General features: G+C 37.9%; 1 protein-coding gene across 1 annotated transcript in view; it reads left to right on the top strand.

Annotated features, from left to right (window-relative positions):
- REV3L (REV3 like, DNA directed polymerase zeta catalytic subunit) overlaps window positions 1–13587 on the top strand; it is a 110659-nt gene extending 97072 nt beyond the window's left edge. The window contains exons 23-32 of the mRNA XM_014879258.2: window positions 312–556; window positions 1524–1632; window positions 2498–2704; window positions 3323–3432; window positions 4447–4561; window positions 5877–6014; window positions 6829–7019; window positions 8135–8381; window positions 9804–10013; window positions 12417–13587. Coding sequence (XP_014734744.2) covers window positions 312–556; window positions 1524–1632; window positions 2498–2704; window positions 3323–3432; window positions 4447–4561; window positions 5877–6014; window positions 6829–7019; window positions 8135–8381; window positions 9804–10013; window positions 12417–12557 — 1713 coding nt within the window. The 3' untranslated portion in view covers window positions 12558–13587. The remainder of the gene's footprint in view (window positions 1–311; window positions 557–1523; window positions 1633–2497; window positions 2705–3322; window positions 3433–4446; window positions 4562–5876; window positions 6015–6828; window positions 7020–8134; window positions 8382–9803; window positions 10014–12416) is intronic.
- The last annotated feature ends 209 nt before the right edge of the window (window positions 13588–13796 follow it).

The following is a 13796-nucleotide window of genomic DNA, read 5'->3' on the forward strand; positions in this document are numbered from 1 at the left end:
TGTTTATTTTTTCCATATATAAAAAGTACTCGATTTTCAATCAAACAAAGAGGAAACACATGGAAAAATTCCACTATGTGTAATATAAAGTATAGAATCATAGAATGGTTATTAGGGATGGAAGGGAACTGAAGATGATGTAATGATATAAAATAAAATTAAAATATACATTAAAAGCATGACTTTATTTTGGAAAAGTAATTATTTAAACTACTAGTTTAAATTCAGGAAATGTGTGTGTTTGCAGTAGTTAATACACGTTTGTTCTGCACTTTTGAAATTATAATGGTTTTATTCAAACTGTTCTGCAGTACCGTGTGGAGTCTGTGATGCTGCGCATTGCAAAGCCAATGAACTACATTGCTGTGACTCCCAGTGTCCAGCAGCGAGCTCAGATGAAAGCCCCACAATGTGTTCCCCTGATAATGGAGCCAGAATCCCGCTTCTACAGCAATGCTGTTCTTGTCTTGGATTTCCAGTCCTTATATCCTTCCATTGTCATAGCGTACAACTATTGTTTTTCTACCTGCCTGGGACATGTTGAAAACTTAGGAAAGTAAGTTGTTACTCTTTTCTCAGAATATTTCCATAGACACTCGAGTGTCTTTTCTAAGGTACTGAGAACCCCTGGTTGCCATTGGAAACAATGGACATGTATGAATAGCACCATTTTCTGTTACACAATACAGATGACAAAAATTTACCATGTGGATGTGTGCATATCAATATGTATTACTAATTAAATATAGAATTAGACTCTGTTCTCTTAAAAACCCCTGGAAACAGGTCTGTGCATGTGTGTATGTACACCTCTTTGATTATTGTGGTGATGCTGGTTTTTAATACTGCTTCAGAGTAAATTAAAATTATTATAAATCCACCATCTGTCTTAAAAACTAGACTGGGGTTATTCCTTAATGAATTATGATTGTTCTTGTATCACTTCTAGTTCACTCTGGTTCTAATTGCTAAAAATTAAAAGGTACAATCGAGTTATTCTTTGTAGCATCTTTCATTGAGCTTAACAGTTACTCTGTTAATTGGAAAAAGATCTCATTGCTTGTTCTAATTACCTCTATAAACCAGTATTTTGAAGAATGGAAAGATGCCTGCAATAATTGCTAAGTGTCACCATCAGATTTTCAAGTTTCTGATTTGAAATTCTGAATTTGTAGGAAGAAAGTAAATGCAGTGTGGTACTTGGTAAACATGCATGGTTTCCATAGGGGATTATAGTATTGAGTACATGCCTCCACTAACTCAGTATTTGGTAATAATTCATAACACAGAGCAGAATTGATAAATTATGCATACATTGGAATTTAGCTGCTTATTACTACTTTGTTCCTAGAATCTTCTGTGTGTAGCTAAGAAATTTGAAATTATGTTATGTTTGTTTAAAGCTGAGATTATTCTGTCCTTGCTGGCATTATTAAATAGCATTTTAATGTGAGCTGATGTTTTTGCTTGATGAGTCTCTAAATTAATGACTTGTCTTCATACTTAAATTTTCTCTTTATTAGGTATGATGCATTCAAATTTGGCTGTACATCTCTGAGAGTACCTCCTGACTTACTCTACCAGATTAGACACGATATCACAGTGTCACCCAGTGGAGTAGCTTTTGTCAAGGTAATGATATTAGTGCTCTGTGACAGCATTTTCACTGCCTGTTGGCTGATTTAAGATCAAATTGATATTGTAGTTTATATTTTGCTACATTAACAGCAGACAGAAAGGGGAGGTTCATTCTCTGATTTCACAGTGTTTTTGATATTTGTCAAAGTGCTGAACTTCTGGCATTTCAGGAAGTAAAATGTCTTTATGCTTTCCTTTATACTGAAGGCTTATTTCATGTATAATTAAACTGTATTTTACTTGTGCAGTTTGGGGATCAAACAGTAATTATCTGTGTGTAACAATTCATTTTTCTCCTGCCTGTATATGCTTTCTTAGAAAAAGGATAATGATTTGGGAAATGAAACTCCCCGACTTGCTTCCTATTGTTCTCATTTTGTAATGTGTCCTGCTGGCTGATGTGTAATAAATATGGCCTGGAGCTGTTAAAAATAGTTAGACAATCACCAGCATACCTGTATTTAATGTAAAACAAAAACTGCAAGTAAAGAATATTTGCAGAATTTTTAAAAGATAATGTTCCTTCTGCATTTAATACTTTGAGAATTAACAGCTAAATATTGAAGGCCCATTTTAGTTAATAAGGTTATCTAAACATTGTATCAGCAGGGCTGATGAATACAAAGAACAAAAAGCTATTTTTTCTTGTCCTTAAGAGCTTTGCCTGTATTCTAGATTCCTGTAATATTTATGGCAAAAGCCAAACTGTTGGTGGTTAGGGCATCTTGCTAGTTAATTTGTCTTCCTATCAGTGGTCAACTAACAGTTCAGGGATTTGATTTTACTCTTAACTGTTTGTGTTGGGCTTTGTAACATGGGCTTTCTAACACCATGTTTTTCTTTGTTCCCTTTATGGCAGCCTTCAGTAAGAAAGGGTGTGCTGCCAAGGATGCTAGAAGAAATCTTGAAGACCAGGATAATGGTGAAACAATCAATGAAGGCTTATAAGCATGACAAGGCTGTGACTCGAATGCTTGAAGCTCGTCAGTTGGGTCTTAAATATATAGCTAATTTTACTTTTGGCTATACTGCTGCTAATTTTTCTGGAAGAATGCCATGCACTGAGGTAAGGGTAGCAGGTAAAAATGCATAAAAATGCTGGAAAGACACTAGTCAGAAACATAATGTTGTTATTATTTGAAACAAACTAAATACCTTCAGAAAAGCTGTTTTTATTTGTAGTGGTGAAAATCAGCAACTTAGGATTTGTGATCTTCCAGAAAAATATAAAGGTTGTAGTCTTCTTCTCGTGAAGGAGCATTTGGAGTTGGCATTTCTATAGAACTGTTTCCAAAGAGAGATTGGATTACAGTTCTAATAATGGAAATGAAACAAAACATTCTATCGTTTTCTTAGCTTTCATAGGAATCAGCAGAATCCGAAAACTAGAGAAAATGATCCTGAGCAGTCTTGTCGTACTCCATAGATTTTTAATACTTCCAAAGATGTTGAAAATAAATTTTTCTATATTTAATACTTAATAATTTTGATCCTTTTTCTTTTAGTTCTTGTTATTTTGGGTTAAGTTAAAATATATTTATTATATGCATTTAAACCGTGAAATAAAAAATATCATCTCAATATAGTGATTTTCATAACAAGATCAAGCATGGTTAGAATGTGTTTACCAAGAACTAGTATTTGGTTTAGCAGTAGAATAAATATTTTCAATCTAACTTTGCAGATTGGAGACAGCATTGTCCACAAAGCCAGAGAAACATTGGAGCGTGCCATTAAACTGGTGAATGATACAAAAAAATGGGGTGCTCACGTTGTATATGGTGATACAGACAGGTAATTCATGGTTTGCTTCTTAAAATGTTTTAAAATCCTAATAGTTCTTCATAGATAGATTTTGCTTTTGTCTGAGCAAGGCGAATTTATGATGCTGAAAAGGGTATGTGGATCTTCTTTGGATGTTCTTTAATGCCTTGCAGAATATGCAAAGTGAATAATACTGAGTTAGCTCAGGTTTCTTTAAGCACTTTAAAGGTCTTCTTTCTTTTGAAAATTATGTGGAACAGAAAGGGGGGGAAATATTTTTTCAGTTGTGAATTAATATAAATCTGCTTTACCAAATTATTGTTTTTCTGCCTGTTTCTGATGCCATTTTTATTTTGAAAAATAGAGTATATATAACACAGTAGGCATTGCACCTCGAGGAAGGCATTGTTTTAAGCTTCAGAAGTGGATACAATTCAAAAGCAGCCACCAGAGCATACAAAGATATTATTAGGCTGCCTGACATACATTTTCTCAGTCAGTCTTTCATCTAAATAATAGCCATGCTCTAGGCATATCCATCTCTGTTCCACACTTGGATAATTTTTCAGCCATCGGGAAACAAAGCTTGTCTGGCTGTCCTTTCTTAATAACTTACGAATCCAGTGACTGATTTCAGCCAGATCTGATAAAAGACTTGACATTTTAAAGATACTGAATTCATAGTGTTTTCATTAAAAAAAAAAATGTTGGAGAAAGGAAGTAAAATCCTGCTGCTGCCTGTAGTGGGGAAAAAAGGGCATACCAGAGCCCTTTACAAGTTCTTCCTGGGAACTCCAGTTTGTAGTGCCTGGGAGCAGTCCATTCCCTGCCTCATCAGATAGTCACAGCATTCTTCAGCCCTTTGGCAATCCTCATCTCATGCTGAACACCGAAGTTTCTCAGATTTTTGGCTTTTCTAGCTGAAGAAAGGAAGTACAACTCCCGATAACATCCCTGCCTTGCTACCAGGAAACTATAGTTTATAATTTTCAGGAACTATGTTGAATAGATTGGCACTCACTTCCTATGTCTGATTTTTTGTAGCATGTTTGTACTCTTGAAAGGAGCCACAAAGGAGCAGTCTTTTAAGATTGGTCAAGAAATTGCTGAAGCTGTAACAGCAACAAATCCCAAGCCTGTTAAACTGAAGTTTGAAAAGGTAAAAGGAAAATAACTTTGCTTGAAATGTGTCAGGTGTTACGAAAACAACAACAACAAAACAAAAACCAAACAAAAGAAAACCTCAAAAAAAAGTAGAAAATATTTTTCTGAACCCTAACGTAAGGATAAACAAGTCATGTGCTGTGTTGTTTCTTTGGGTATATTGCAAACTCCTTTATGCCTCAGGGACTTTTTCGGAGGAGCACTACAGTGTGAACAATAAAAAGAAATATTCCTAATTTCACATCAATGGCTTGTTGTGCTGGCAGCATCAGGCAGTTTGAATTCCTGTCTCATCCTTTTTTGGAAATACCTCACTCAGTTTGGTATTGCATACCTGCAATTGAATCAATATGTGCAGCTTAGCAGAGAAAATGTTCACCTTCCCCAATTTCAGTGCATTAATTGTAAGCCTGATATTTATTTTTCAGCCAGCCTTAGCATACTTCAGCATATGTCCATGTGATACATACACCTGTAAAATGAAAAATCATAAAAATCCATTCAGTAGGCTTCTGGAAGAAATATTAACCACGACAAATCTTTTATAGAGGAGTAAGGCAATATGTAACTGATTTTGCTGGAAGTTTGTCACTGTAAAGTCATTAGAAAGGTGTTCAGGTCAGTTAGCATTAGTACAGGCAGTCTGGATATTTTCAAAGTACATATCTGGCTCAACAAGGTCAGTCAAAATTTGTAAGCCTGAGGCAACCTAAACTCACTGCTCCCTCTTCCATGAGAGTCTCAGGAAGACATGGTGTTATTCTAGTAACACTATGAAGAAGAAATTGTTCTCCAGTCTTTCATTTGAAAGTAGTCAAGGAATACTTACACAAGCAAGAATGAAATAAGAGGTCAGAGAAAACAAGCAAAAAAGATCTTGACCCTAAAAATCCATTCCTGAGAAAACTGTTCTCCAAGCACAGGCGTTAAAAATCATACTTTCTTCAAATGGAGATACTAGCAGATTTTTGGAATCTCCTTATTAGATAAAGTTTGACAACAGAAAGTTCTAAGCCACTACTTTTGCTTGGAACATTTTCTCCCCTGATGTTTAAAATGAAGTTGTCTTTATAAGAAAGAAAGATAATAGAGTTACATTAGAAATGGTGACAGGTGTAATCCAGAAAAGTAAAAGTACTTGCAACAACCTACAGGGTGTGTCACTTTCCATCTGAGCTTCAGCTAACAAACAAAAAACCCCCAACAAACAAACCAACAAAGCACAGTATTCCTTAGGAAACCCTTTGGGTTCAAAGTCACCTTTTATTCCCAACAGAATTCAGACTGGGTTGTCTTTCTAAACATTCCAGGTCTACTTGCCATGTGTCCTGCAAACTAAAAAGAGGTATGTGGGTTACATGTATGAAACACTGGACCAGAAGGACCCAGTATTTGATGCAAAAGGTATAGAGACAGTCCGAAGGGATTCCTGTCCTGCTGTTTCCAAGGTAAAGTATTCATAGATTTCTTCCTGAATGAAAATTGTAATCTTCTGTTATTTCATTTTATATTTGTCCTTTCTTAGAGTTTCTCGTCCTTTGAGGTGTCTTAATCTTCATCTGTTTTTCTTGCGTGAGCCATTTGAAAGATAAATTGAAGATTTTTTACAGCATTACAAGGACTTGTATTTTACAACTTATATTTTATCCCATAAAAAGCCCTTGACCCATGGAAGCCCTCTCAAAGACCATTCTTGATTCAGTTCACTTCAACTGGAAGTATTACTGCCAGATGAGTGAGACACACTGATCTGTCTTCCAAATAGCTCACTTACATAAATCTAGTTCAGCTAAGAACTGCTTTAAAATATCCTTTCTTGCCCGTTTATTTTTAGCTGTGTATTCAGAGGTTAAAAAGAAATTAGGAAATCTTGTTCTTAGCCAAAATAAAATAAATTTATGCCAGTAAAAAAAAGGTTACCACATTATTAAAGTCATGGCAAAATATTTTAGATGGCAGGGAAAACATCTTCTGTCATACTTGGAAACTTTTATAATTGTTGAAAAAATCTTAGTGCTGGAGTATGGATGATGTCATGAAAGATAAGGCAAACTGATGAAAATGCTGTCCAGTAACGTGTTTATGAATGTATTTAAGTGGAAGAGATTGCAGCCTGTTGTCCTATCAATATCCTAGTACACCACTGGTATTTTTTCTAAGCAGTGTATTTGTATGTCCCTGTAATTTACTGAATTAATTGGAATTAATTCTTTTTTATTCAAACATACATGTTTTTCTCACCTTTCTCCTTTGGTTGTAAAGATACTTGAGTGTTCTATCAAGCTGCTATTTGAAACACGGGACATAAGTCAGATCAAGCAGTATGTTCAGAATCAATGCATGAAGTTACTGGAAGGAAAAGCCAGCATGCAGGACTTCATCTTTGCAAAAGAATACAGAGGGAGCTCAGCATACAAACCTGGAGCCTGTGTACCTGCTCTGGAAATCACCAGGTAATGAGCTCAAGAAGTGCTAATCATAGATATTTCTTATCTTTACCTTTGTGCGGACAGGTTATGGGTAGTAGCTCATAGGGCTTTTCCTTGATCTTTGTAATGACACGTTATGGGTAGGAGATTGTGGATATTTGTATTGACACGTTATGAGTAGCAGATTGTGGATATTTTTTCTCTTGACCTTGGTACTGTCAAGTTACAGGTAGCAGTCACATGTCTCCTTCAACTACTGTTGAAGCAGGTGTCCCTGACTTTCTTCTGTCTCTGAAAAGAGATGGTTCTAGAAAGCCATTTTGTAGTCCTGGAAAGAGCCACTCATTCAAGAGGAAAGTCTTGTCAGGAGACTGTAATAGTGTGTTCACTTCTGTTACTTACAGTTTGGGTTTTGTACAAGGGCTGGACTCTCCAAGATTACTCATTACTCACGGTTATTAGATATGTTACAAATTGTGACAGTGATGTCTCTTAGTGCTGTGAAATACATTACCAGGCATAGTTTTTCATTTTTAATGAAGTACCTTACTTAAAGCTAATATTTCATCTTGTTGATATCCTTGATCAGTAATAGAAAAATAGATAATGTAAGCTGGAATATTTTTTCACCTTGCTTAATACAAAGGTCTTCCAATTAAGCTATGCTTTTTTAATAAAATAACATTCAAGTCCAAAACTGATACCTACTTCAAATTAAATTGTCCTTTGCTTTCTGAGCAAAGGATAATTCAATTTGGAGCAGATACCGTTCTACTGAGCTCACAGTCTCAGAAAGCAAAGGACCAGAATTTGACTAGAAAGCAAATTGTACTTGTGCTCTTTTTAGTACCCTGGCTGTTCCTTATTAAAATATGTCTTTAAGGAAGTGGTAGCTAGAAAACAATTTGCATTCAAAACCAAGGGACCTGAAAAAGACCATGTCTTTAGGGTTTGTGTCCCAAGTTCTAAAATTTAGGTCCGATCATGAGACAAATTAAAAATGAAACATTTTGGTCCTGTGCCTCATAAGAGGCACTAACTCCAGTCATCTGGAGAGCAGCTAATCTAATCAGGTGGGGAAGGCAGATGCAGGAACTGTGGCTTTGGCTCTGGATGCGTTCTCACGGCTGTGTTGACAGGAGGATGCTCGCCTACGACCGTCGCTCTGAGCCGCGCGTGGGGGAGCGCGTGCCCTACGTCATCGTGTACGGCATGCCCGGCCTGCCCCTGATCCAGCTCGTGCGGCGGCCCCTCGAAGTGCTGCAGGACCCCAGCCTGAGGCTCAACGCCACCTACTACATCACCAAGCAGATCCTGCCCCCCCTGGCCAGGGTGTTCTCGCTCATCGGCATTGACGTCTTCAGCTGGTACCACGAGCTGCCCCGGGTGAGTGCTTTCAAACAAGGGTCAGCAAGCGCAGTGCATCTGTGTGCAGTGTTTGGCCTTGTTGTGACTTTTAGTGGAATGAGGTTCATAGGAGGCAACAGCAAATGTTATTTTGTGAAGCAGTGTTTGGTGCTCAAATATGTGGTCCTGATTCCTAGTCTGTGTGGGGCTTTTTTTCACATTGTAAATCATTTTTTCTACCAGCCCTTCTGTGCAGGGCTGATCACAGTCATCTTCTGTTTCCTCATCCCTTCTATGTAGTTTAAGAGAATATTTTGCCATAACTCTGTATTTTTAGCAGCATGTGTATGTGCGTCTGTTCAGCTGTACCACCTTTTAAATCTCTCTGTATTACATGTTGGAACTCCTGTTTTTCCAAAATGTTTTTATGATCTTTCCTTTGTATAGAAAAGGTGACATGGTCCAGCAGCAGGAACACTTCAAAAATTTGTATCACCGGAAATTTAAAAACAATAATATACAAACATAACTTCCCTAAAAGTTAGTTATTGAGAAGCAGGAAAAGAAGCATTAGATAGCTGGATTTTAGTTTGTGATTCCCCTGACAAAAAGGGATGGTGAAAGACAGTATGTCTGTGTAGTTTGGTTACTCTGCTCAGAACAGACTTCAGCAGCATAGTAATACATTGTGTTCCCACTGCAATATAGCAGTATAGCTGTATTTCCCAATACAGCCTTGATTGACTTCAGTTGTTCTTTTCTTTACCTTTCCAATGGCACCGTGGCAGTCACCTTAAGTATCTCCAACAAGCCGTTCTAAAAAGGTAAAAAGAGCCCTGGCTTTCTGCAAGGCCAAGGAGCAGCAAGGAAGTCACAGGGAGCAGAGCAGCAGGAGAGTGAAGGATAGCACAAAGCAGAAGTTATGCAGCAGCGGGAGGAAGTGCAGAGAATGAACTTCCCAGGTTGATGAGCCAGTGGTGGAGCCTTGTCCAAGGAAATCAGAGCCATGAGCTCGTGCCATGGACCAAAGCACCATGGCAGAGCTGTGCCCAGGACTGCCCAGCACAGACACTCGAGGGCAGGCAGCATCCAGAAGGCAGCCACGGGGCTGCAGCCAGGACACCTTTAGATGTGAATCATATCAGCACCTTAAAAAGGAACAGCTGCAGGAGGTAGAGTTTGAGGTGAGATTAAGAGTTAAGCATGTGACCAAGGATTTTTCTGGTTACAGATTTCCCTGTGAAATAGGGGAGGGCTCTGTTCAGTGTATCACTTCAGGGCCAGTGCTGCACTCTTCAGAGTGCTGTGATCCATGTTCATAATTTGTGTATGAACCCATGCCCTGCAGGCCATCTTGCACTTTCTTACTCCTTTGGGGGAAAAAAAAAAAGTATGCAATCTAGGAATAAGGCAAGCTGCTCTCTGGGAAGTTCATTACCTCTTAGTTATTTTTCTTAACAGATTCAGAAGGCTGCCTCAGCTGCTCGCACTGAGCTAGAAGGACGCAAAGGCACCATCTCCCAGTATTTCACGACCTTACACTGTCCTGTGTGTGATGAACTGACCCAGTATGGGATCTGTAATAAATGCAGAAGCCAGCCACAGCATGTGGCAGTGATTCTCAACCAAGAAATCCGAGAGTTGGAGCGTAAACAAGAACAGCTGGTCCAGGTACGATTAAAGTATTGTCAGATGTCTGTCAGCAAAAGACAGAGGCTGAAATTTCAAAGCAGTGTGTTACTGAGTACTCCCGACAGAAATGGGAGGTATGGTCCTGGTGTTAAATGTGCTGCAGCTTGCTTGCTTTTCCCATTGCTGTTGAAGGCAACCACAGCAGCTGTTACTCTCCTAGGCTTTGTGAAAAGCTAAGGCAAAGGAGGAGATCAGAACAGAAGATGCTTTTCTCATTTTCTTCTGATTTTTAAGAGTTCCTTATATGGTTTGTAGGTCCCTTTATATAATGACAGAGAGCTGTGAGAGTGTAGAAAATTGACGCTTTCTTGCATTAAAATAACAGATGATGTTCTAAAAACAAAAGTGTTTGGGCCAGAAAATTTATTTATTTATATGTATAACATGGATGTAGTTTAGCTTGGGGATTTTCTTGTTACCTTTCCTCTCGATAGGAATTTTCCAAGCTGCTTTTTTCCCCTTGAGCTAGAAGTCAATTAAGAGGGTAGCTGACTGTGCTCATGAATATATAACAGCAAAGCACAATGCCTCCCCTTGTGGAAACATATGCACACCCTCACCTAATTTTCATACTGTCACATTTTATAAATAATAAATACTTTAGTTAAAATTTATTTTCAGCACTACCACGTGAACCATTTTAAAGACTTGTCTGAATGTCACGGATATAAATCTTCTTAAATCTAAGCATTAATTTGATAGGTTCTCATCGGGTTGCTAAAAATGCACTGTAATTCACTTCATAAATATTTCATTACTAAGTTGTGGACTTATTGCTGTATTTTGTAATATTTGCCCTTATCTGCGTTGTGAATGGCAGAAATGAGGAAATGCATGTTCTGCAGTTTTCCTGTGGTAAAAACTTTGAACCCTTTGCATTTTTCTTGTTCTGGAATAAAGCAGAACTTGGCAGACTGGTCCAGCCCCATAGAAGGAATCAGTTAGTTTGATTAGAACATTTTCTTGTCCCTGCAACACTCAACAGCTCAGCAAGGCCTGGGGTCCTGTCCCAGTCAATGTTTGATGTCTCTGTAAGATCATCTGTCTTATTTTAATATGAAGGCAAATATATCCTTCACAGCTTAAATTTTTAGCCCTTTGAGATTATAGACATGCTGGAGCCAACAGAAAACTGATGTAACACTGAGCTGTAAATTTCTTCAAACTGCCCACAAAAATTACGTGCTCTAGGTTAAAACCACAGACTTCTCCCCTCAGCACAAACTGAACTTAGGACACGTCTCAAGTACCATTTAGTTTGCTCCCTTGCATTTAAACCAGCCACAGCGTCTTTCAGAAGAACTAGGATGGATGTAGTTCTGAGGTTACAAACGTGGAACCAGCTACTTAAATCCTGTTCCTTCTGGTCACAGGATTGGTATCCTCTGAGGTGCCACCTGTGGCACTTGGCCAGGAGGGGCTGCCCCTCTCCAGCTATTGTCAGTCTGCAGAGATTTGGTGCTGATGCAGGCCTGGCATCAGCATGGAACCTGGAAAGAAAGAAAATAACTAGTGTTAGAAGCAAAGGGATACAATTTGGGTTTGTTGATCAGGCTATGCAAATTATAAGATAAACTGTAACATTTTAATCTTACAAAACAGGTGTGGTTGGAAGCAAATTTCTAAGGTTTTGGGAAAACTGTTGGAGGTGACAAATGCTGCAAAGGTTAAAAATAAAATAGCAAAGCAAAGGCCTTTAGTTTCCTAGAGGTATCTCCCTCTGGAAAAACTGTGCCTGCTGCTGTTTTATTCCATCAGGAATCTCACGTTTAAAGTACTGTCAAGCAGCATTAACAAGTAGTTCCTTGAACAAGGAGAGCAGTGCAACTTCTGTGGCCTGTGTATTTCTGTGTTGGGATTGATTGACTCTGACTAGGTAAAACTCTAATTAAAGCTTATCTTGAAATGAGTAGTTAATTATTTAAAGTCCCTTTTCTCTGCAGAGAATAACTGCAGGATAAGAGTTCTATCTTTTTTCACTAGGAGACTTTTATAGAGAGCAAGTTTATTGAAAATAGAACACACTGCCCTGCTTAAACGCAGTCGACTTACTTGTTTTTTCAAGTGCCACCACATGCAAGTAGAGCTTAATTAGCAGGATTGAAACCCAAGCTGTAGAGTCCTGCTGTTGGTCTCTGCCCAGTTCAGTGAGTGATGCTGCCAGCTACCCACCGGTGGCCAAATGAGCTGCCTGGCAGCAGCCCACGAGGCTGAAGCAGAGAAGAGAGCTGCTGTGGGTCCCTCCATGTTGGGGAGAAGCTCTGTGCAGAAGGGCTATGCCTGTTCTGCTAATACAGGCTTGAAGATTTAGTAGTCCCTAGTGGTTTATGCCTTGCTTGTGTCATTTAAAATAATTGTTTTGCTTTTTTTTGTGTAATCCAGATATGCAAGAACTGCACAGGCTGCTTTGATCGGCAGATCCAGTGTGTCTCCCTCAACTGCCCAGTCCTTTTCAAGCTCTCCAGAGTGAGCAGAGAACTGTCAAAGGCACCCTATCTCCGCCAGCTGCTTGACCAGTTTTAAATGATCTGTGTTACAGGATTCCAGGTGCTATTTTTCTTTTCTTCAGTGTTTACCACACTAAGACTATTGTGCATGGTGCTTTTTCAATTCTCACCTAGTCCAGGATTTCCATTTTAACTGTTGGGTTTATTATCTGAAGAATAATGAACACTTACCATAACTAAATTTAAAAAAGCAAACCCAACCCATTTGTTGATCTATGAATAGCTCACTTTTTAAGATGTAAAAATTTCTTCTTCCTTTCATGTTTCTAACATACTGTTTTATAATGCTGATGTTGAAATAGCTCTGTGTAACATCTTGTAAATCCATTTCAAAGTAGAAGTCAAGTTTACTTCCTGGAGGAAGGAGCACTGAAAACCTCTTGAAACGATAAAACCATTTGTGTGTGTTCTTGAACTGTCAGTATCAAGACGTGTTACTTATATATTATCCATTCACTTTATAATTTTGTCTGCGAAATATTTTGTAAATACACTTTTTTACTTTTCAAACAACTGAGTAAAATAATGTGCAATGACTTTTATACAGATAATTTTAAAGTTGGTTGGTATATCTCCTCCTAAGTTTTGCTTGATTCCAAGTAGATTGTTATTTTGATCAGACTGTGCAAGCAGTAGTACCATGTGTAGCATTTTGAAACATTATTTTCTAAAAATTGCTGTCTTGCTTTAGCTATTAATGGGGCATTGTGAGGAACTGTGCAAAGACATTTTTGTTACAAACCTGTGGGACTGTTGCAATACTTTAAATATAAAATTTTATTCCATTTTTGCTTGTTTTGTATAGACATTTCTATTGCTTCTAAATATGCTTAAAATATTTTCTTTCCTTACGTACTGTACAGTTAAATCTTATTTGCCACCATCTTGACAAAATGTGTATTTAGAATATTTGTATAACTGTATAAAATGGAAAAGGAATTATGTGGTCAGTGCATTGTTTTCTAAACTGGAAATCATTTTGTTTTAGAAGTTAATAATGGAAACCATATTAAAGTTGAATAAAATGATATGGCAAAAAATGATAAGGGTTTTAAAAATATGTTTCCCTTCTCCGGCACACACAATAATGTAAAACAAGACTGCTCAAATCAAGTTAAGAGTCCAGCCTAAATTTTGGGATCTAAAATACCAGTATCAGTTCTTGGAGGCCTTCCCCAAACCAGAGGATAAACATTTCCAGCTTTCCACTAGTCAGTCAAAAAAGGACTGAGTTTTAAATTTAAAACTCCAGAGG

This window comes from Sturnus vulgaris, chromosome 3, assembly GCF_052056855.1.
Source record: "Sturnus vulgaris isolate bStuVul1 chromosome 3, bStuVul1.hap1, whole genome shotgun sequence".
Classification (NCBI taxonomy): domain Eukaryota; kingdom Metazoa; phylum Chordata; class Aves; order Passeriformes; family Sturnidae; genus Sturnus; species Sturnus vulgaris.